Here is a 20,519-nt window from a genome sequence, read left to right as displayed (position 1 = left end):
AAACATACAGCCCACCATAAAGAGCACCGCGTCCACTCCAAATGAGACGAAACACCGATACAAGACAGCAAAAGGGTCATTGCGAGATGATGCCAGATGATTCTAGCCCTCTGCTTTGCTTTGGGACATCTTGATTCATTCTAGGCTATTGCGAAACATCAAGCACAGGCAGTTTCACATAGATGGCATGCATCCGCGAGAAGATTAGAGAGAGCAGCAAGATCACCCTGTCTACTCATATAGTATCTAGCTCTATACACCCCCTCCAAAATGAAACACATTTGCCTTCATGGAGAAGCCCCTGAGACTGAACTCTAAAAAAGTGACACATTCGCTGGAATCGATGGCATGTCTCAGATCCAAGAGCGAGCACCGAGACAAAGACTCAAAACTAACTACGTACGAATGGCGGGCTTTCCAGGGACCCGGAGTATGGGATTTCGAATAAAGTAAGCAAGTACGTAGCATAACTTTCATAATTGTCTCAGTCTCCTCAGAACAAAAGCATCTCATACTCCTCACGACCCAGCAGCAAAGCAAAGCAAGACACACCAGAAAGCACCGCCGCCTTGAATTCTCCCACGCCATTTCCAGCAATCATACTCGTGAGTGATTGACAGTCACAGCCATTCCAACGGGGAGAAGCGGAGAGAGCAGCAAGAAAAAGAAAAGAAAAAAAAAAACACGGATCCTGATCCTCCCCCTTCAAGGGTGTTAAACGAGCTTCTATTTTGTTGTTGGTCAGCCCCGGTCTCTCCCAAAAAAGGGGGAAAGGTCGATTAAAAAAAGGAACAAAGAAAGAACCCCTCGCGTGTGTAGGTATTTGTAGCTCTTCCATATGCCCCGTCACCTCGCTTGGATCGAGTTGTGAATCCTACATCAAGGTTAAAGTCGTAAGAAGCCGGGAAGCCACTCCTGAGATAAAGCTCGTGCTTGTGAAATCGAATCTCCTGGTCCAACAGCAGTTCTATGTCGTCGTTCAATATTGCATTTACCCGCCACCACCCCGTTCTAAAGCAAGCTATCTTGCTTGACCTTCCCCTCATGTAAAAAAAGGAAAGAAAGCTATGGATGCATGTTGGTTGCATGTCCCGATCGTTTCACCGTAGCGCTATATGCACGCTCGTAACCCGTTTTTTTTCTGCCTCCATCTCTCTTCTTGCCGGGCAGTGTTGAGCCTGGCAGTGTTGTTTGTGTTAGTCCTCATGCCAACAACAACACCAAGATGGCGGGAAGAAGCGGATGAAGCCGCCAACAGAAAGGCATCTCCCATACTGCCCAGATGCCGTTGTGCCCGTTGTGCCTAGTTGCCGCCTGTTCGCTTCATCCACAACAGCCCAAGTCTCGCGAGGATCCTCTTGTATGCTGGCTGTGCCGTGGCGTGTCGTCGCGCTTGGCCGCCCGAAATGGCCGGGCCGAGGCCACAAAAAGCGGCCCAGAAAGAGACCGCATATAACGACGTCTGTTTGGAAAGACTGCCAAAGTATAAAGAATGACGCATCTTCATGCTTTGCTTCTCTTCCATCTCAGATCAAAATCTGCCTTGGTTGAGGCGCGGATTTCCAGTCAATCACGCTCGAGCTGAATGACGATTCGGGGCCACAATTTGCTCATCCGACATGGCTCGAATCAACACTAACCAGCACATCACTCCAATATCCGAGACCGGGGCGAAGAGCAAATTTGTCATTCGATCCAATACCGTCATCGAACGATGCCTACCAGCTCTCTAGTCGCCTCGTTGACTGGCCGTGGCCCAAGACTGCACGCCCCCTCAGTCTAAAAAGAACCCTGCTGGATGTCTCCTCCGAGTGGTCTTTTCCCAATCTCATACGGAGTACATCTTGCTCTGTAAACGAGCTAAGGGAAAAGCCTTGGCCACTCTTTGGCATTGGCCACGAGGGCGAAGGCGAGCTTGATTTACCCAAGTGGGGTGACAGAGGGGGGTGTTGGCGTTTCTCAAGTCCAAGAACGATCGAGGAAAAATCCATGTTGGTCAACCAACAGCAGCCTGGGACCCTGCCTCCATTCCTGTCAGGATAGGGCAAAGGTGAAAAAAGAAAAGGAAGAGTGAGAAAGAAGGAATAGCCCAGGTCATCCGGGAGGGAACCAACACGAACCGCGAGAGCTGTATGGTTCACCTTGGCCCGATCCTGCGGAGACTTTTGCGAGGCAAGAAGTCGCCGCCGTCTAATCAAACTGTAGGTAGACTTCATTGAGCGCGATCCATCTAGAGGTGCGGAAGCCTACGCGAATTGACAGCGTTTGGTGTGGTGACCCGGCCGCGCCCGTGGCCAGACTTTCTGGAGTTTGCGCCTATAGGTTATTGTTGGTATGAAACCTATCAGAGGAGGTTGAGGGATGAAGTGATGGCCACCATGGATTTGAGATTCTGTATTCTTCATATGAGGAGCCGTGGACATTCTTTTGGTTCACAATGGTCGACGATATGGAGCAACGGACGGGCTTTCGCCCAAGATGACTGCAGGAGTAAGCTTCATGTGTGTAGTATGTTTTGAATTCTGATCTCCCTGGGGACATGCGACCACTCACTGGCCCTGAACCGTTATCGATGTCACAGAAGATCCAAGCACTTCTCCCCTTTCGTCGACTTACGGGAGTAGGTGACTGCCTCCTCGTATGATGAAACCAGTTGACGACCTTTTGTGGGAATATCCCCAGACAGAGCGCAGTGGCAAGCATCCACAGGCCATTCTGTCAACGGAAACGAGGAGAAAACGGGCCTTCTGCGCACGGCAGAGCAAATCTAGGCGGTGCACATGATGGGGGACCAGGAGACTATCCGCAATAGTCGATAGACTCGAAAGAAGCACTGTTCACTGAGCGTTCCTTGACAAGGAGGGCTCTTCTTCTTCTCGCTTGGCACTTCCTTGCTGGGATTAGACTGCAAGCCTCGTGAAGAATGCAAAAGCTCTCAAACGCCCTCTGTTCTCCCGCCCCTGACCCCCCTCCTCTAGATTCACATACAATGCACGGAGGTGTAGATGGCCGGCAATTGACTGGCTTGATTGATTGCTATGACCATGCCTCCTTTTTTAAGTCTTGCTTTGGATTGCTTGTAGAGTGTGGGTGTATGAGCGTCCAATGATCGCCCTCGAGAAGACGCAGCGCCCATGCAATAGGCACGAGCGCTGTGCTCGGCTTTGGTGACATCCGCCGAGATCATCAGGAAAAGAGCAATGGCGCCTCTCAAAAGAAGCCAAGGCGTGCGGGTGATATGCAATCGGGGTTTGGGTTAGATATCCGCTCCTGGAGCCGGCATTTGTCACAGCCAAAGATGACCATCTGTGATTTACTCCATTGCTTTGAAAGCAAATCGGCATGGATGGGTTTCCGCCCGTCCCTCAGTGGAATGGGAGGGCTCGAGTCAAGATGGACGGGGTAGTGTGTTTCTTGGAGTGCTATTGGCTGGCTGGATCGAATGCCGCTCGTAACCATCTCATACGCTTGCATGGAAAGGGCTCGCACTGAGGCAAACTCGGCGGCACAATGGGCAATGCCGAGCCGTCAATTACACCACGGGCTGTAGAGGTTGGCGCCAAGTGGGCAGCAACGGCGCGGCTTTGGCCCGTGAGCTCCGTGAGAAGCACGAAGGGCACGCCCCCCAAAAGGCAGCCCCGGAGCAGATTTGCAACCAGGGATAGGGTACAGAGTGAGCTAGGTCGGTATGAATGAGGGTCAAGAGGAAGGGATCACGGATGGGGTCGGGATGGGGTCGGGATGGGGCATGATAGAAGCTATCCAGGGGGAGGGGGGGTTGCTTCTTCGAGTTCATCCTCCTAGTCCGCATGTTAAGCATCGACCGTTGATCGGAGTGACAAAAGTACCAAAGCACTCAAGTCCCTGTTCCATACAGATGGCCAAGACTCTGTGGAGTTTGCGGTCAGATGAAGTTTAGATATCGTAGTAGAGTAGTCAAGAGCCTTGTATCTGGCATCGTCCCATTTGTAAGTGTCTGCAGGCACCTGGCCGTTGCAAGAACGAGCAACGGACGAGAATCAATGGAAGAAGAAAGCAGTGGTACCTTCATTCGGGCTACCTCCGTTTATCCAGGCATAACCGAGCTGTGGACGGCAGGGGGGGACCCGCAGGCGCTTGGACTTTGAACTCAGGATCGATCATCTTTGTTCCTGAGTCTGATCGTTATCTCCCATTCGACGCTCTATCACGGCATAGAGCGGATCCGTCAGATCCAGCTGTTGTGTGGCAATTCTCGACATGCTTGGGTCGTGTTATCCCGGGGGGGAGAGGCTCTAGCGTGGCGAGACGAGTGGTCAGCACTCTGACTCCTCATCTGAGCAGAGGCTAGCAGTTTGCCAACGGCGTGACTCGTCTCACCATTGAGTTCGTATGGAAAGTTACTTAGACCATGGGCTCGTAACTGAATACTCTGGTCAAAATCTTGAGAATATAGTTCGCATAAGCAGTATAACTCTTAGTAGGTAAACGTCGACGCAATTACTAGATGTGAGCGAATTCTGGAATGCGGAGTAAGGGGGGTATTGGGATTGGGCGAGAGCGGACGGTGTACGGTATCTTGCAGAGCGAAGCGTAGATGGATAGTGGTCCTATGCCTAGCTATCTCTCAGGAAGATCAAGGATGACTCTGCTGGTTGATCGCCAAGGAGCGTATGAATGGTGAAAGAGGTGGCTTGCAGATGACGCACTGCAGGGGAAAGAGGAGAAGTGACGCAGTCAAAGTACATGATTCGATAGTGTAATCAAATGACAATTGATCACGAGGCACAATCTCCCCAAGTCTTCGAAGAGATACAGGATTGACGAGCAGATGTCGGCCATCTCATGCTTTAACGCCTTGCGGCAGACAAGGTAGACGCATATTGTTTGATTTCTCAATCATGGTTCGTCAACGATCAAGAGCCAAACAAGCTGCCAGGCCATTTGAGACGCAGAATCAGAAAAAAAGAGGCAAGGGGGATTGAAGACGAGTGTGTGAGTGGAGAAGCAAAGGACAAAGGGCGAGAAGAGCCAGCCGAAACAAGGCCCAAAAATCCGGTAGTGCCCATTTTGCACACACTTGAGAAGCATCCGGATGGGATTGCAAGGTCACACAGAGCTAGCGAGTTGAAGATGGCACACCGGCTTCTATTCTTTGGCACATCATTCGATCGTTGGTCGCTTCGCGGCTAATGAGACGACTTGTTGACGCGGTTAGAGCAGTGAGTTCCGGTGGGATCTTTGAAATATAACAGAAATGGGGTAGAGCCACTGCAGAAATGGCTGCAAAGTCGGCGCTTAGATGTGAACAAGAACAATGATCAGAAAACGTGAGGATCAGCCATCGTAATAGCCGCCGGTTAGGGCCACCTGATGAACCATATGGCAGCTAGGAACATAGAGCCCGCCCAGATATCCGCAAACGGCGATAAAGCGAGGGGTGTAGAAAAAGCGGGAAATTTGCGCGCAAAGAAGAAAGAGGCGCGAAGGAGAGATGTGTCTGGCGGTGCAGATACTTGTTGGTTGAGACACGACGCTCCATGCCGCTGACCAACAGCGACTAACAGCACAGAGTGCAAATCACGCAGACAGGGACAAGGAGAGGTCAGGAGAAAGGTCACTGGCAACAACCAAACTATCTTGCTGGTGCTGATTTGTGCGGGTTGGCGAATAGAATACCGGCAGTGGCATTTCTCAAACGACACCAAGCAAGGCTGTGGGATGGCTCACCCCAAGGCTGCCTTGATGGGTCTGATTGGCAGAGGTCCCAGAGTGCGGCGAGGCAGGGCGAGGCCGCTTCTAGAGGCCGCAGATCAAACTACAGCGCAGTAAATCTCGTAAGAGAATTCGGTGGCAAGTATTTGCGTGGAAGATGCACGAGAAACCCCGGAGAAAGTCCAAATGGCCCGAGGCTAAGATGGTCATCGCAGGAGGCAAAGCAGCTGCCCAGCGCTCAATGCGGCACCGAGAGCCCCCGGCGACGGTGGTGCGCAGAAGGCAGGCATGGTTGTGTGTTGGCCGCACAGGAGGGAAGTCTGTAGTTACAGCACAGGCTCGCTTATGGCGCTGTCGGTACCCAATGGCAGGTTCTTTCCCAGCGGGTAGACGCGCGCGTAGTTGAGCTGCTTCAGGACTAGCGCACCAGGCCGGGGAGGTCACCCATTGGCCGGGTAGGGGCTGTGCGGACAGTGATAGGGACTCCTGGCTAGTGGAGGGGGCGTGTGTCACTGCCATCCAATGCCAGTTGAATATATCCCTGCTAGCGCGTCCCGACGGGACGGATCGCACTATGGTAGTGTGCAGTAGCGTAATGGAGCGCTGCGCCATCAGATGAGTGGCCAGACGCGGGGCCGAACTCTCTTGCTTCGTCCGCCTGAGCCAGCAGTGCGACTGAGAGAGAAAAAAAAAAAAAAAAGCTGCCTTTCGGGCCTCCCCCCTACCCGGCCTCCAAGTCGGATCATACTCGTACATGTGCATGGGCTGGCCTATCAGTCTCGGCATCTTTGTCCCTATTGATGGCTTTGGTTGGGCAAGTGATTCGTTCGTTCCACTTCGGGTTTCCCCTCCGTCGTACTGCCACCACTCAAATGCGTGCAGATAAGGGCATGGGAGACGGTGTGGCGCCACCGCCCAACCACTGTCGTCAGTCGGCGGTCATCTCTCCGAATCCCATGCTGGCACTCCACATACTGGGATGTGCCGTAATTGGACTTGCGGTGCGACCATTCTGGAAGTGCTGGGCTGTGCGTGCAGCAGGGCAGGAGCCGGAAACAGCCTTGGCTAACGGGAGAGGTCTCGAGCGTTGGCACGATCGCGTCGGCAGTACCATGAGAGCCATGAGATTCCATGAGCCATGAGAGCCATGTCTTCCGTTGGTGAGCTCGACAACGGAAGCAAGGAGAGACAGGCCAACCGTTACCGTTTTTGGGTCTGTATGCATGGTCACGAAACTGCATATCCCAAGGCCAGGCATCTTCCTCGGTCGCTGCCATAAAGAGCACCGTTGCCTCTCGGACGACGTCCGCACAGTTCCCCATACGGGCTGGCTTGTCGTGGCCTAGAACCAAAAGTCCATTACTCCGCCGCCGCGAGGTTTGAGAATAATACGGTACGGTACGGTCCCGACAGCGTGGAAATTGTGGCATGGCTGCTGCGTTGATACCACTCTGGACGGGGGTATCGGACAGGACAGGTGCGACTGTTGAAATCTCGAGCAATATGTACAGGTGGGCCACGATGGATGAGTACCTATCCAAGCGACTTGTTCCTCTCAAGCACCGAGTTCTTGTCTGTTTGTCATGTCTCTCACGCCTAGGCCCTACACTTGACTCGGTCAATGATTGACAGGCCTAGCGTTTTCATAGAGCAGTTTAAACATGAACGCCGCACTGTCCTAAGTGGGACTTGAATATCTCACCAAGTGAACCAAGTAAGGAGCTGAACGCTAGTATCTCAGCAAGCAGCCATGTCTGAAACATGGTCTGAATGGGAGAGAGTGGAATGTTGTTGTGGTTCTTGTAAGCATCAATTGAAAAGATGTAAAGGGAGGCAAAGACAGGCAAAGACAGGCAGCAGCAGCAGCTCGGTCATGCCGCTGGTGTTGAAGAACGGTCGACGCCCGGTATGAGATTTGGTTGAGGAACAGTGCTGCGCTAAAGGCGTCAGAGAGTAGATTGTGTGAAACTGTGCGGTTGAGCACGGAGCGTGTCGTGGCAAGCTTCCATTGCGCTAATTAGCCTTGGCACCTATTGAAAATACACAATGGTCCAGACTAGCAGGCCATTGAATGATGTGATGCAGTTGATTGAATGCCAAGTGGATGAGCGAGCGACAGACCTAGCATTCCCTTGGCTAACAGCCACGATCCACCGGATGAACACTGGACAGCCTATTTGATCTGATCAGCACTTTGGTGCCGCCGTGCCCCTTTCAGGGGTATCCATCTCGATAGATATTGGTGACTCTCGTTATTTTACAGTTTGCGACTGGGCAAACCCACTGATCGGAGCTAGGCGGGGAAGAAGCGTAAATGACCGCACGCACGATAATCGTACTACTAGGCGGCAGATCAGATACCTGCCTAGGTAGGTAGTTTGCCATCGACTAGGCATATGCCGCCGCCTTCCGAATACACGCGGCTGTCGTTCGCAACGGTTATTAGCTGGCTTCGATGACCGTCTCTCTTGTAGGTTGATGGCGGGAGCATACGAGTAGTCCAGAGATTCTATCGAGGGCATTCGTTCTAGCCATCGATGCTAGCTCACTGCATGTGGAGCAGAGGCTTCTGAGACTTTGTCGCTGCCATGGAACATGAGCACTAGCGGCACTGTGAATGGGAGGCTAGCTTGAGGAAATATCAAAGGGCACAGGACACAATCGAAAGCTAGCCGTGGCGTGGGACACCATGGCTTCCATTGTCGGATGGATCTTGCGCTCTAGTGCCACGTATTCTGGTGGATGATTTGTGCGTAGTAGGCGCTGTATCAAAGTTGAGTGCATGCTCGTACGGCAGTGCTGGAACACGGAGTCGGCCGTATATCGTCGGTATGGAAGCAAAAGGGCCGCAGTTTGGGCCGCACTGTGGATGAAGGTTCATGGCAGTGCTGAAGTGGTCTCTGGTCAAGGCAGACTGGAGGAGATTTGCGCTTTACTGCCTGCAGCACGGGGAGCAGGTACACGCACCTTGACTTTTCTTTTTTCCCCGGTTGTCGCAATACCAAACATTGAAGCGGAGTCCGGACCAAGGCAAGGTACCGGGTCAGTACAGGAAATACAGACAGGAACTCGTACGCTCCTGCCGTCAGGATGAGCCGTGGAATGAACGACCAGCATACGAGGTACTGGCAAATACTTTCTGCTCGGTAATGCCATTGACCAAAGGCAAAGTACCCCAGCTGTACTGATACTACCTTGGCAAACCAAGGAAGGAGTGTGCGAAAGTACCGAGGCCTGACACCAGACACCAAAGACCAGAGACCCTTGAACCATTTGCGTCCATTTGTGAGAGATAGGGCGCTAGCCCTGTTGAGGACGACACTTCAGCCAAAACAAACCAGCCCTAAACATCGCCTGAATTCTGATTTCCAATTCTCCACCCGCAAGCGGAGCCTGATCTCTGCCACTCCAAGCTATTGAGGCTCCCTCATTTTCTCTCCATCTGTCACATTCATGCTAACAGAGTGCTCGCTAGGCTAGTACGATCTCGGCAATCGATGTGTCTCTCCTTTGCTCTGATGTGGTGCGCTGCTCTCTACCCTACTCGTATGCCGGGGCTTGATCTGCCAGCCCACGAAGAACCTACTCGTACGTGTACGCACACCTCTCCAGCAGTCTGCCTCCAGCTCGTCACCCCGTGGCGGCTGCCTCTGCCTTGGATACGATCTTCCCCCGCCGTCATTTCGAATCTTCTTTGCCGCCTCTTTTCAGTCCTGCCAAGATTTCGGAGAGATTAACTTGTCTTTTACTTCCCGCCGGCTGCGTCGGGGTCCTAACTTGGGACAGACGAGGCTGTCATCTCTCGCTGCTATACTTTGGCGTGCCTGATGACACCTCATCCAGTCAGCTTCTACACGTATTGGTGATGCAGTCGAACGCTGATGAACCTGTTCTCGGAGGCCGGATACGAGTCAGCTTCTGCAGGAACCATATGGTTGCAAAATCTTCTTGAGCTGTTGGGATTACAGTACACCTTGACCGGGTGTATTGGGATTGGAGACGACTTGCCGGATACGTCAGTGGCACCTTGGAGTGCTTCTTCCTCGTCTCAGCTGCCCAAAACACCCTTTGCACGAATATCTGCCTGCCTAGGTGGATAAATCTGTGCAGCATCATCTGGCATTACCCCTCACGGCCCCCTTTCGTCTTGTGTGGTTTTTGCTGCGCCAGACACGCAAGCTTCCGTCATCCAAGCGCTGTGACCCGCGGCCATGATGCAGCCAGAAGCAGCAAATTAAGTCTGATATCGGGGCATATTGGCAATTACTCGCACTTGCCCGTGCTCGCTGATCGCCAGCCCGGGAGATGGCGAATTCATCACTGTCTAGTGTCCCCGCCGCTGCTATTGATTGTTCTCTACCTTCATCTCCTCGGAATTGGCTGCTTATTACCTTGCTATTGTCATGTGTCCACCGTATACGCTTGATTTTACACTCGTCGCACTCGATGCAGAGGCACACGGAGTCTCTTGGAGAACGAACGTCGGCGCACGCCCCTACTGTTTCTCCAACATGGCCTGGAGCCATCTCCAGTTCCGCACGCCTCGGCGGCTATCTCATGCACAACAGTGTCTCCCACTGTATGTACATTAACCACCGCCAGCCCTGTTCGTATCGGCCGGGGACCCTGGTCCAAGCCATACCACTCTAACCACACTCCCCGAACCCCCTGGTCAACCAGGATCTCATGCTTGATCCCTGCGCCAGGTAGCACGCACTAGGCCACGGCTCGTATGTACTTGTACTGATTCCCGTGCTTGTCGACTCTGCAACCTTGGAGAGCTCACCCGGCTCTTGATCTGAGCCTCCATTTATACAAAGAGTCTTGCCATCTCTTCCTGTTTCCGACTTCCTCACAAGGCTCTCTCCTTCATCTGCCGTTTCTGCACCTGTCCTGGCTTCCCCAGCTCCATCATCTCCAACTTTATCGTTATACCATTGACCAACCACGGCCGCGGCCAAGGTAGGCAGAATTCCTCAACCCTTGGGCGGCTCATTGCCATTGCACAACTGCCCACCACTCCTTCATCTCCAATCGCCCTCTCACAAGTACATAAACGGGCCGCGTTACGGACTTGAAGCGACAACTTGCTTCTTCTTGCAAGTCGTATATAAGTCGCATATCCTTTCAGCATTTTCTTCTCATTTTGGTTGTCAATTCCCTTCTTCCCCCCCCCCCCCCCCCCCCACTTCGCAGACCGTTCAAAGCATAGGTAGTCGTCTAGACACCTTCAGTCAGCTATCACCTTTTGCGCCATCGCAGAGAATTGACTCTTGACAACGTCTGCTTCGCAAGCTCTGCAGCTAGCCAACCAAAGAGAGACCTTGGCTGTGTTTTTTTAAACGCCCAAGGAGCCTTATCCAACGTGCCGCTTGCATGAACATGGTAGAGCAACAACAGTATATTCCTGCAGGTTTACCACACACAGGTGACCTGGCAGCATCTCACGGCTTGTCTGAGGCCAGATCCATCGCGCCTGCAGGCACTTCAGCCTATCCGGAAGTGGCCCCTTTCTCAGCAGTGAGTCTTGCAAGCCCTTTCCCTTTTCACACAGCGAACCCCTCCAAAGAGATCATTGCTTGATCCTTTGCCGTCCCGTTTCTCCGTCTGCTCTTCCCTCACAGCTCCGGCCAGGGTTGTAAGCTTACCAATCGTCCATTTTCGCAGGTCTCTTCCTTCAACATCCCTGCCCCGTGCGACTCTAGCCTTCTCACTCCCATCTCCACGACCGGCTCTCCCCCACTCCATCAGATCCGCAAGTTGGCACCGCAGTATCCTCCTCCCCCGAGCACCCCTTATACCCAAGTGCCAACCCCGCCGGGGAGCTCCAAGATGTATCACCAGCCGTGGAACAACCAGTTCGACATGCACAACCAAAACGCGCCGAATGGCTCGCCCATGAATAACCAGGTGCCGGTGGCATCGGACTTCTACATGCCTGAAGACCGCCGCACGCCCAACCCGCCCACAGAGCCCTACTTCGGGTCCTTCAGCGTGTCTGAAGGCCCGGATACGCAGTCAATGCACAACCAGGGACAGCCCTCATACTACGTTCCCATGGAGATGGGCAACCAAACCTCCATGATGATACGTGAACCTCGTCATATGCCCATGGAACCGCACCCCCGTGACGGCTCCCACCCAGCATCTCTACTCGTGCAGCCTCACTCATCGCACTTTGCCAACATCCGACGGGCCAGCACAGATGACCGCAGCTACGCCAGTCGTGCCGAGACCGTTCGACGCTCCTCTAGTGGCTCTCCTCGTCGACGCTCTGCAACCCAGGGCAGCACACGAGTGAAGAAGTTGAGGTCGTCTAAGAGGGGGGGCGCTTCTCTTCGTAGCCAGGTCGATCCTGGCGATGAACACAAGAACTGCTATGGCCAAGAAATCCCACCTCCCATCAAAAAGGGGTGCCCCGAAGAAGAGCGCTGCATCTTCGAGTCGAGGTGGCGCCACCGCTCCCAGAGGGGACAGGACATGTGGGACAGCATCCAGGGCGACTTTGAGAAAAAGTTCAAGAAGAAGCACGGCAAAGAAATGCTCCAAATGAAATTCAAACGGGGTCGGTCCAAGTACTACGATTGGCTTCCCGAAGATGTAAGTACAACTCTACCACACACCACACCACCGCCTTTGAAAATGCAGGCAATGCTAACTACTGCGTTTCACCAAATAGGTAAGGATACTACAGGCCGCTTGGAAGAAGACCGAGAAGGAGAGATATCAAACCATGCTTAACCACTTCCATGAGATGGGTGGCTCCCGGAACATGCTGCTGAGCGCCAGCGACATTGAGGCCAAGGTTGTCAACGACCTGAAGTGGGAGGAGGCCGTATACATTGATGGCTTTGACGAGTGCATCCGTCGCCGCCGCAAGACCATTGTTAAGAAACGGTCAACCGGCCGAGGAGAACCGGGTGGCGACGTCCCCGTGAGCGACGAGATGCTGCGAATTTCCCAGACGCCCCACAACGAGGACGATGTGATTAACCAAGTGTACGGACGACGAGACCGCTGGGACGAAGACATGGCCTCTGTCAACGGCGAAATGATGGATTCGCCCCTGTGGGAGAACCGGGCTCCAATGAAGATGGAGCCAGACACCCTGGTCTCGTCCGGAGGAGAGCACATGGCGCGAGTACAGAGCAACACCAACGGCCATGCCATCGGGATCCGACCAGTGCCAGTGTACCATCCAGCCCCAAAGGCACCTTGAAGCGGGCTCTTGTATGGCTTTGCAAATTGACACGGCATTGTCGGCGGCATGGGACCGCATGCATTGGATGGACGGGATGGCTTGGCTGGAGGGTTGGCATGGGGATACCCTCGACGCTTCTTTTGTTTTCATTGCTTAGAATGCTGTCATCTTCTCGACGAAGAATCATCGCTCCCTTTGAATTACCCACGTGTTTAGTTTTCAGACTTGTCTTTTATTGTCTTTGCGTACATTTTTCTGGTTTCCTCTTGTTTTCTACTCATCATCATCTGACACCATTAATTTCTCATTCTGTCTCTTTTGTCTCTTCATTCTTTCCTTTATCTCATTGGCGGTCGAACTAGGGACTTTGGGGGGGGGGGGGGAACTCGGGACGGCTCAAGATGGATACAGTCTCACGATATGCATTGATGCATCATGTTGGCTCACTGGCTTTGTGTTGCCTTGCCCAAGGGCACTCGGACCACGGACAGAATAAACAATTGTATAGATGATTAATAAATACAAACCTTTACGCTTCAATGCCACTATTGATTGAGAAGATGTGAGATGACTTTTGCAAGATACCTGACTACCTACCTGGTACAGTAGTACTACCTCTAATGGGTGGTACTATCAGTGTCGGTGTTAACGCAATCGGCGTTAGAGAGCGGCTGAGTATAGTAGGTTAGTACTGAGTACTGTTGGAGTCACTCGATGGCTTACCGCATCTACTCGTACCTGTACCTGTACCTGTACCTGCAACCTTGTGCTACCTGTATGGAGGAACGTGTACAAGGCAGCGCTGTTTGAAGGCGAACTTGTGGGCCGCATGCGGGTGTGGCATTGTCGCTGCAGATGACAGACTTGAAGCGCATGCTAGCCAGCGGGGATGCTCCTACATACGTGGCCGCCGTTGAGCACCTTGAAACGGCGGAGGACGAAGCCCGAGCAAAGAACGAGCGCTTCATCAGTACGAGTATACTGTACAGGTCTTGATACACACTGTGTATAATACACTGTGCGCTGACAACGGGAACCCGGCGCAATACCTTATCTCTCGCCGTTCATCACCCCCTCCTGCAACAAACCACGCGGCTCTTCCTCGACACCCCGGTCACGCACATTCGAGAAGGGCGACGACGATATCGCCTGTTCTGTTGTGCCCGCAGCGCCGCCGTCACCAGGCCCTTTTGTTTTTCCCCTTCCCCCCTCTGTGCGAGCCACGCCCTCCAAACATAAAACAGCAGAGGAGAGCGAAAAAAGAAGAAAAAACGCAAGGGAGGGGGGCCGACCAGGTTGCAGCATGTTGGAACTTGCAGGGCCTTGGTGAGATGGCAAGGCATCTCGTCCATTCATGGCGTTGGAGAGGCGCCGGGCGGACACCGTCAGGCAGGCAGGCATGCAGCTGCGGGCTGGCCGGCCAATTCGCGACGAGACCACACCACCAGTTCCCAACTGTCGGGTTTGCGCCTTGCCTGTCGCAGAAGAGGCTGCATCACGAACCCTGGAAGGGGGCAAAAGGACGACGAGGGGGGGGGGGGGGGGGAGGTGAGAAGGACGTGTCGCCGCCGCATGTGTCTGTACAGAGTACTGGTACTGCACACAGTACGAGGGGGGGAAGGGAGAGGTGACGGCAAGGGATGGGAGGGAGCAGAAGCCAAGCCAGAAGAAAGAAGGAAAGAAAAGGGCGAGCATTGCTTTTCTTTGCTTTTTCCTCTGCGGCTGAGATGGAGCGGATGGTTTGTTTTGTGTTCCCTGCCGCTGAGGCGTCTTGATTTGTTTCAGTGTCTTTGGCCTTTTATTCGCCCAGTTGGGGTGTCTCGCGGCTGCTACGGCGGGCCGCCATTCAGCTGCACAGTCCGCCAGCTGCCCATGGCCCCGCTTTTGCGCACTGTATCAGGTAGTACTTTGCACATGCAGAACGTGCACATGTGCCTGCCCAGCGCCCAGCCAAACACAACATAACCATGCCGCCTGCCCCCCCTAACCCCCCGTTTGCACAGTACGAGAACGAGTCTGTTTTGATTCTTCAGGCCGCGGCTCTCTCTCTCTCTCTCTCTCTCTCTCTCGCACATCCCGTGTTTCCCCTTGGCCTGCTCGCGTCGCCTACTGTGCTTGTGCTCCATGCTACCTTGTTGCTTTTCTTCATCCTCGACTCCATGGGCAATGACACACTCTCGCCCCAGACTTGGATTGTGCCGTTTCTGCGTCAGGTTGATGTGCTGAATGGTGGTACGTTGTGCGTCTCTTCCTCCTTTTCCTCTTCGGGGGGAAATGGCGCCAGCAGGTGGACAGAAAGCCCTGCCAGAGACGAGACGTGATCCTACTTGCGTAGCATTCCGGATATAACAGCCGGGGCGGAGCAACACAAAGGATACCCCAGGCAAAGCGATTCCGGCGTCCGCGCGGTGCTCTGTTCAGCTCATCACGACATGTCAATGTGAAATGCGAGATGGTTCGCCGAGCGGGTGGTCAGCACATGGAGGGCCTGGAATCGCATCGCTTAGGAACTGGACCTGCTACGATCGCTGTAGACCTCCAGGTTCAGCAGTGGCAGTCCCTGGGCGCTGGCCGGGGGCAGTGAGCTCAGGAACAGCTGGGGCTGGGTCCGGGCTTGAGAAGCATGGATGGCCTGTTCAGATGCGCTAAGCGGAGGAAGAACTGCTGCTCTGCTCGAACCCGGAATCTGGGGCGACAAAGACGGCCGGCCCCGGTTCTTGGAGTCACCACTCGCAATCCTTTTGCTCTTCATTTGTCACGTTACGAGAAACCCGGCCACTCCTGGCACTCACGGCGCATGGCATGGCACGAGGATACTGTACAGAGAGATGTGGTGCCAGATACGCCCACAAAGTTGGGGCGGAGATGCGATTCCGAGTCATCGATGCCGCTCGCTAGGACACCAGGTCGATCTGCCAACGGGTCCGCAGGCCTTTAGCCGCCGCAAGATGGTGGACTCGGACGCTGCAGTGCTACTTGTACTTGCACGAGCGAGTGTCCTCGATGCGCGTTGCCACTCCGAAGGCCTTGTCCCCTTTGCTGCTGGCATTCTTTTTCTCTCTCGTCCGTCTTTTGCCTGCATTTTCGGGCGGGTTTCGCGGATGACGGCACCCGCACTGTACGGAACACCCATGCCTCGTCCACCGCCCCTCCGACCCGACAGTCTGGAAAATGACGCGGTGCAAAGTGGATTCGCAATTTGGGGTCCACGCCTCCCATGAAGCAGCAAAAACAAGGGACAACGATTGGAGGGCATGACTGGCTGGGAGCAAGGGGGGGCTGCCCTTCTCCCCTCGTCTCTCGCTTTCCCTTCCCCCTTGGCTCTGCGCTTCATCCCCCTCGAGCGAGCACGAGAAACCAAGGTTTGGCGGCGGCATGACGCATTCGGAGGGCAAAATGGGCACTTCGGCTGGCGGCCGTGCGTCTTGCTCCTGTTAACGGCGCGCCCCGGCCGGTCGATCTACGGGGTCGCAATGCGGAGCCCGTGTCATCCTGGACGGAGTACAGTACAGTAGCGCTCCATCGACCAAGATGGTCCTACGCAACACCGGCCGGCAAGACTAACTTGTCAATCTGTCCACCTGTCCATTTGTGGCCGCGTACGACGAGTACAAGCACGGCGACATGCAAGAGTACATGTGGGCGGGGACCGCGAGGTCAGCGAAAGAGTCAGGCCAGTTTATCCACCTGCATATTCGCAGGAATGATGCAAGCATGCGTGTACCATGTGCTACGTGACGAGCAGGCAGCTTTCGAATTTGGCACAGAGCCCGTGCCGAAGGCTGAAGATGGAGAGCGGCCGGCCGCATGACAAAGTTTGGTGGTACGTGCGACAGACGCGAAAGTGCCGGCAACGCATCCATGCCGTTTACACTACGGAGCAATTGCCCTAGAAGCAGGACCAGGCAAACGTATAAAAGTGGCAATGTCGGATGAACGCAGGCGAGCGAATGCTACAGTACAGGGCCATCGGAAGAAAAGGTAAAAAAGGGCAGACAGGAGCAGGCTGCAGTGACCTGGCATGGCATCTGCAGCCTACCCCGACTGTGCCGCTGCTGTTCGGGAGTTGTTTTGGGGGAGCTTTGGTGTGAGTGGCCCCGGGTAGCGACGAGGTGCCGAGGCTGGTCGAAGAATGGTGCGATGTGCTGAGATTTGCGCAGAGCAGATGGCGGTCCAAAATCGAAATCGACAGTTGAGCTGTTGAATGTCGACGATCCACTCTGTTGTACGGTATGGTATGCAGCCAGCACTGCGAGAAGACAAGCTGAACTCGGAGGCGCAATTGGATTTCAAAGCATCCCTTTTCCAAACCAAACCAAAGCTGGCCCATTTGCGCTGCAGCTGTCCATACGGTATGCGCCCTGCATGTCACCGGCAAGCCGACGATTTGAGCTCGGCAATAATCCGCTTCGCAAGCGATGTTGTCGGCGCAAGCTCATCTGCATCGCCGCCAATGAACGAGTGCCAACCGGAAGTCGCCTGAAGTGGAAATTCTGGCGGGGACGTCATTTGTCACTAAAGGAATGACGAGAGCCTTTACGACGCGACGAAGTGTTGGAATGAATGGATCGATATGCCATGGGATCCGTGACGCCTGGGGAGATTAGCACGAATCTGACGCTATACTGGCTCTATATCCGCGGTTGTACGGATCTGCGCCGCCGCCGTCCGTGCGAGGACAGATTAGGCAGATGAACTGACTGGGTACCTTGACGATAACTTGCATGGCCTGTGTGACATGTGGCCGTGCCTAGATGGTGCCTTTTGGTGCCTTGAATGTTGCATTCGGCCAGCTCGACTTGTTTTTGTCACTCAGCAAGGCCCTCGTCCAGTCTCCCCCAATCTCCCCAATCTTCAGAATGGCGACAAAATAAGCGGTTCATTGTTCCATCCCTGTGATGAGGCAACAAAAGAGTTCGTTTGATGCTACTAAGGTATGGATATGTTGCTATTGCAGTGCGGTTTCTCCGTACGATACGCTACATGTACGCTACGCAAATCCCCCAGGCTAATACAAGACCATGTCTGTTCCGTAGCGCATCGGCCAGCGGAAAGGAAGCCGGGCGCTGATTTTATTTTTTGATCCTTGCATGGAATCCTGCTTCTAAACAGAAAAAAAAAGAACAAGTCCGGTCACATCTCCTGCGCATACGGCGACGGTCTTTGTTCGGCATTTTGACTCATCTCCTTTTCTTTTATCTTTTGACCTGGACGAAATCCTTCGCCAGCCAAGCAAGAGAGCCCTGCAAACAACCTGACGTTAAGCCGAGAAAGGCTCAATTCTATTTGTAGCGAGCAACCTGGAAAGTTCTAGGTTTTTTTCTCATCTTGCTGTGCTTGTATTAGCGAAAAGAGCAGAATCCTCTCCCACGCCCTCCCCCCTTGCATTTGCATTTTGCAAATCCGTAACCACCCCCCTCTTGCAAAATCCGGCGCTTGTCCGCATTGAAAGATGTCCCCCATCATGGGGGGGATCCTTTGTCCTTGTTGTGCCATTTTCATTGTGTGCGACAATTGCGGAAGTAATTCACACTGGGTAATACGAAAAAAGGAAGGTGGATGTACAGAGACACTCCCCCCTTGTTTCTTTTTGATGTCTGGGGAGGGGGTATAGGTGTGTGGGAATATGTTTGTATTGATGTTCTTTTTCTTTTTTTATGGCGAGGGTGAGGGTGAGGGTTTTATTAGTATCATTGTTTTTTTCTGTTTATTATTCTCTGGGTTTATTTTTTTTTTTTTTGGCTTGAATTTAATTTTTTATTTATTTTGTTGAATAGCCTGCCTTGCTGTGGTTGTGAGTAGGTTGGGAGGGGCGTGCGGACAAGCACCTTTGTGTACTGTGTACCCTCTCACTGTAGGTGGACTGCTAATAGCCGACAACCGCCAGGCGCTGGAGGTTACTGGGGGGGTTGATTAGCACCCTTTTGATGCTGAGAGAGATGAAGGCATATCGCAGAAGGATTCATTGCTATTAATGCAAGAATGAGAATGATTTGGCAACGGAAAGCTGTCCCTGTATGCTGAATTCTTGCACATACCGTTATAGTGTAAGTGGTGGCGTATAGTAGAAACACCTTGGGTACATGTAGTCTGTGCAACACAAGACGTTATACCGTCTACATCAACGTTGAACGTCAATACTATTCGAGTAGAGTATAAAAAATCAGCTATAATAATACATAATGATCATCTATACTCTTTTCTTCTTTTCGAAACCAAACATGTACTGGCGTGTTTACTTGAGTCTGTAACACGAGAAATGGGCTTAAATGATGAAAGTCTCCGCATATGTCCCCGTCGAGTCTCATTCGGCTACAAGCAGCAACGCCAAAAAAAACCCCCCTTTCCCTTTTGTCTTTTTACCACTTTAGGAAATGAGCAAACGCGGAAACGCATGTGGCTTGTCTCTCTGAGGGGGAGAAACCAAAACGTCCACGGTCATCTGACGTGCTTTATTCCTTCTCGGCTGCTTGCTTTCCTGGGATTCCTTTGACTCCTCAGATATACGAGTACACAAGAGGGCTGTGCAGTTTATCTTGCTTTTACCGAAGATCTTGGGGGACTTTTTTAAAAGCGGACGAATCAGATTTTCACCGACGAGAGGTACTACCATAGGGGAAATATATGGCGAGTTTGTTGGGGGGGGGGAGGCGTTCATGTGCCGAGACGGGAATTTCTTGGTCACTTGTGTTACCCTGGCCTTGCAAAGGTGCTTTGCTTTAGAAACTCGTATGATGTAGTACTTCTTGCAAGGTATGCTTGCTTGACGAATAATGATGCTCGACACACACACCCCTTTCTTGACTTGGATAATCATCGCGGATCGCCAGCGCTGTTGAAGGAAGTCGCCACAACGCGATATGCAGGTGAGGCGTTGAGGACCCAACGCGGTGCCTAGATTTAGTCTTCTCCCCCTTGATCACGACAGAACGAACTGTCCGCTAGTATTTCCACAAGGCTGAGTGGGCTATGTTTTGGTCGACTCGAGATGTAATGTTACAGTACATGTAGCGTTTTGTCTGGATCATCACTATGGCCGAGGAGGCTTTTCACCTATAGTACGCCTTGAATTTGACAAGATCAAACGGTGTAGGCCTATCCGGCGTCGGCTTCCCGCCAGAACCAGACCAGACGAACTGTTGAATCCATTCTCGGACATACAATCCTGAAATGGGGGGGCTAGAATCAAGCAAGATCCGTGATCCATTGTCTCTTTTTCCTTCCCGCACGCCCCTACTGTAAAAAGAAGCAATCTAGTTCCATGAAGACGAGGCATTACAAGCCTTCAGAGTTGCTCCGAGACCTCCGCTTTTGCCTTTTGAAAGCCCCCCAAGCAATGGGCGCTTTCTAGCGGGAGAATCGTTTGCACGCTAGGGGGTTGGGGGGAAACTTGGTCCGGCTCGGGCTGAAAAAAAATGAGGGAGAAAGGAGAAAACACACTGTAGCCACTTTCATGGAGGAGGAATAAACAATCAGTGGCTTGAGGGAGGCCTGAAGGGTGAGCTCATAAGAAAAAGAGTCTTAGTTTAGTGTTGACAACGTGTGGCGGCTTCGTTTCGATGAGGGCCACGTGGGAATGGGAAAAAAGGGTCAGGGCCGGGCGGACGTTTGAGGCGTGGCTCTT

General features: G+C 53.0%; 3 protein-coding genes across 3 annotated transcripts; 2 read left to right on the top strand and 1 right to left on the bottom strand.

The window, feature by feature from the left end:
- Nucleotides 1–11,070: 11,070 nt before the first annotated feature.
- Triagg1_905 (uncharacterized protein) lies at nt 11,071–12,913 on the top strand (the record flags this gene model as incomplete). Its single annotated transcript, XM_062902550.1, has 3 exons — nt 11,071–11,214; nt 11,362–12,294; nt 12,374–12,913. The coding sequence occupies 3 exons, from the start codon at nt 11,071–11,073 to the stop codon at nt 12,911–12,913; spliced, it is 1,617 nt and encodes a 538-aa protein (XP_062760129.1).
- Nucleotides 12,914–13,945: 1,032 nt separating this feature from the next.
- On the bottom strand, nt 13,946–14,590 carry Triagg1_904 (uncharacterized protein; the record flags this gene model as incomplete). Its single annotated transcript, XM_062902539.1, has 1 exon — nt 13,946–14,590. One exon carries the CDS (start codon nt 14,588–14,590, stop codon nt 13,946–13,948), a length of 645 nt encoding a protein of 214 aa, XP_062760128.1.
- A 272-nt stretch (nt 14,591–14,862) lies between these two features.
- Triagg1_903 (uncharacterized protein) lies at nt 14,863–16,116 on the top strand (the record flags this gene model as incomplete). Its single annotated transcript, XM_062902528.1, has 3 exons — nt 14,863–15,134; nt 15,248–15,475; nt 15,555–16,116. 3 exons carry the CDS (start codon nt 14,863–14,865, stop codon nt 16,114–16,116), a joined length of 1,062 nt encoding a protein of 353 aa, XP_062760127.1.
- Nucleotides 16,117–20,519: the final 4,403 nt, after the last annotated feature.

The sequence above is a fragment of the Trichoderma aggressivum genome (genome assembly GCF_033847375.1).
Source record: "Trichoderma aggressivum f. europaeum strain CBS 100526 chromosome Unknown scaffold_002, whole genome shotgun sequence".
NCBI classification, from domain to species: domain Eukaryota; kingdom Fungi; phylum Ascomycota; class Sordariomycetes; order Hypocreales; family Hypocreaceae; genus Trichoderma; species Trichoderma aggressivum.
This window is presented reverse-complemented; position numbering and strand designations above follow the sequence as displayed.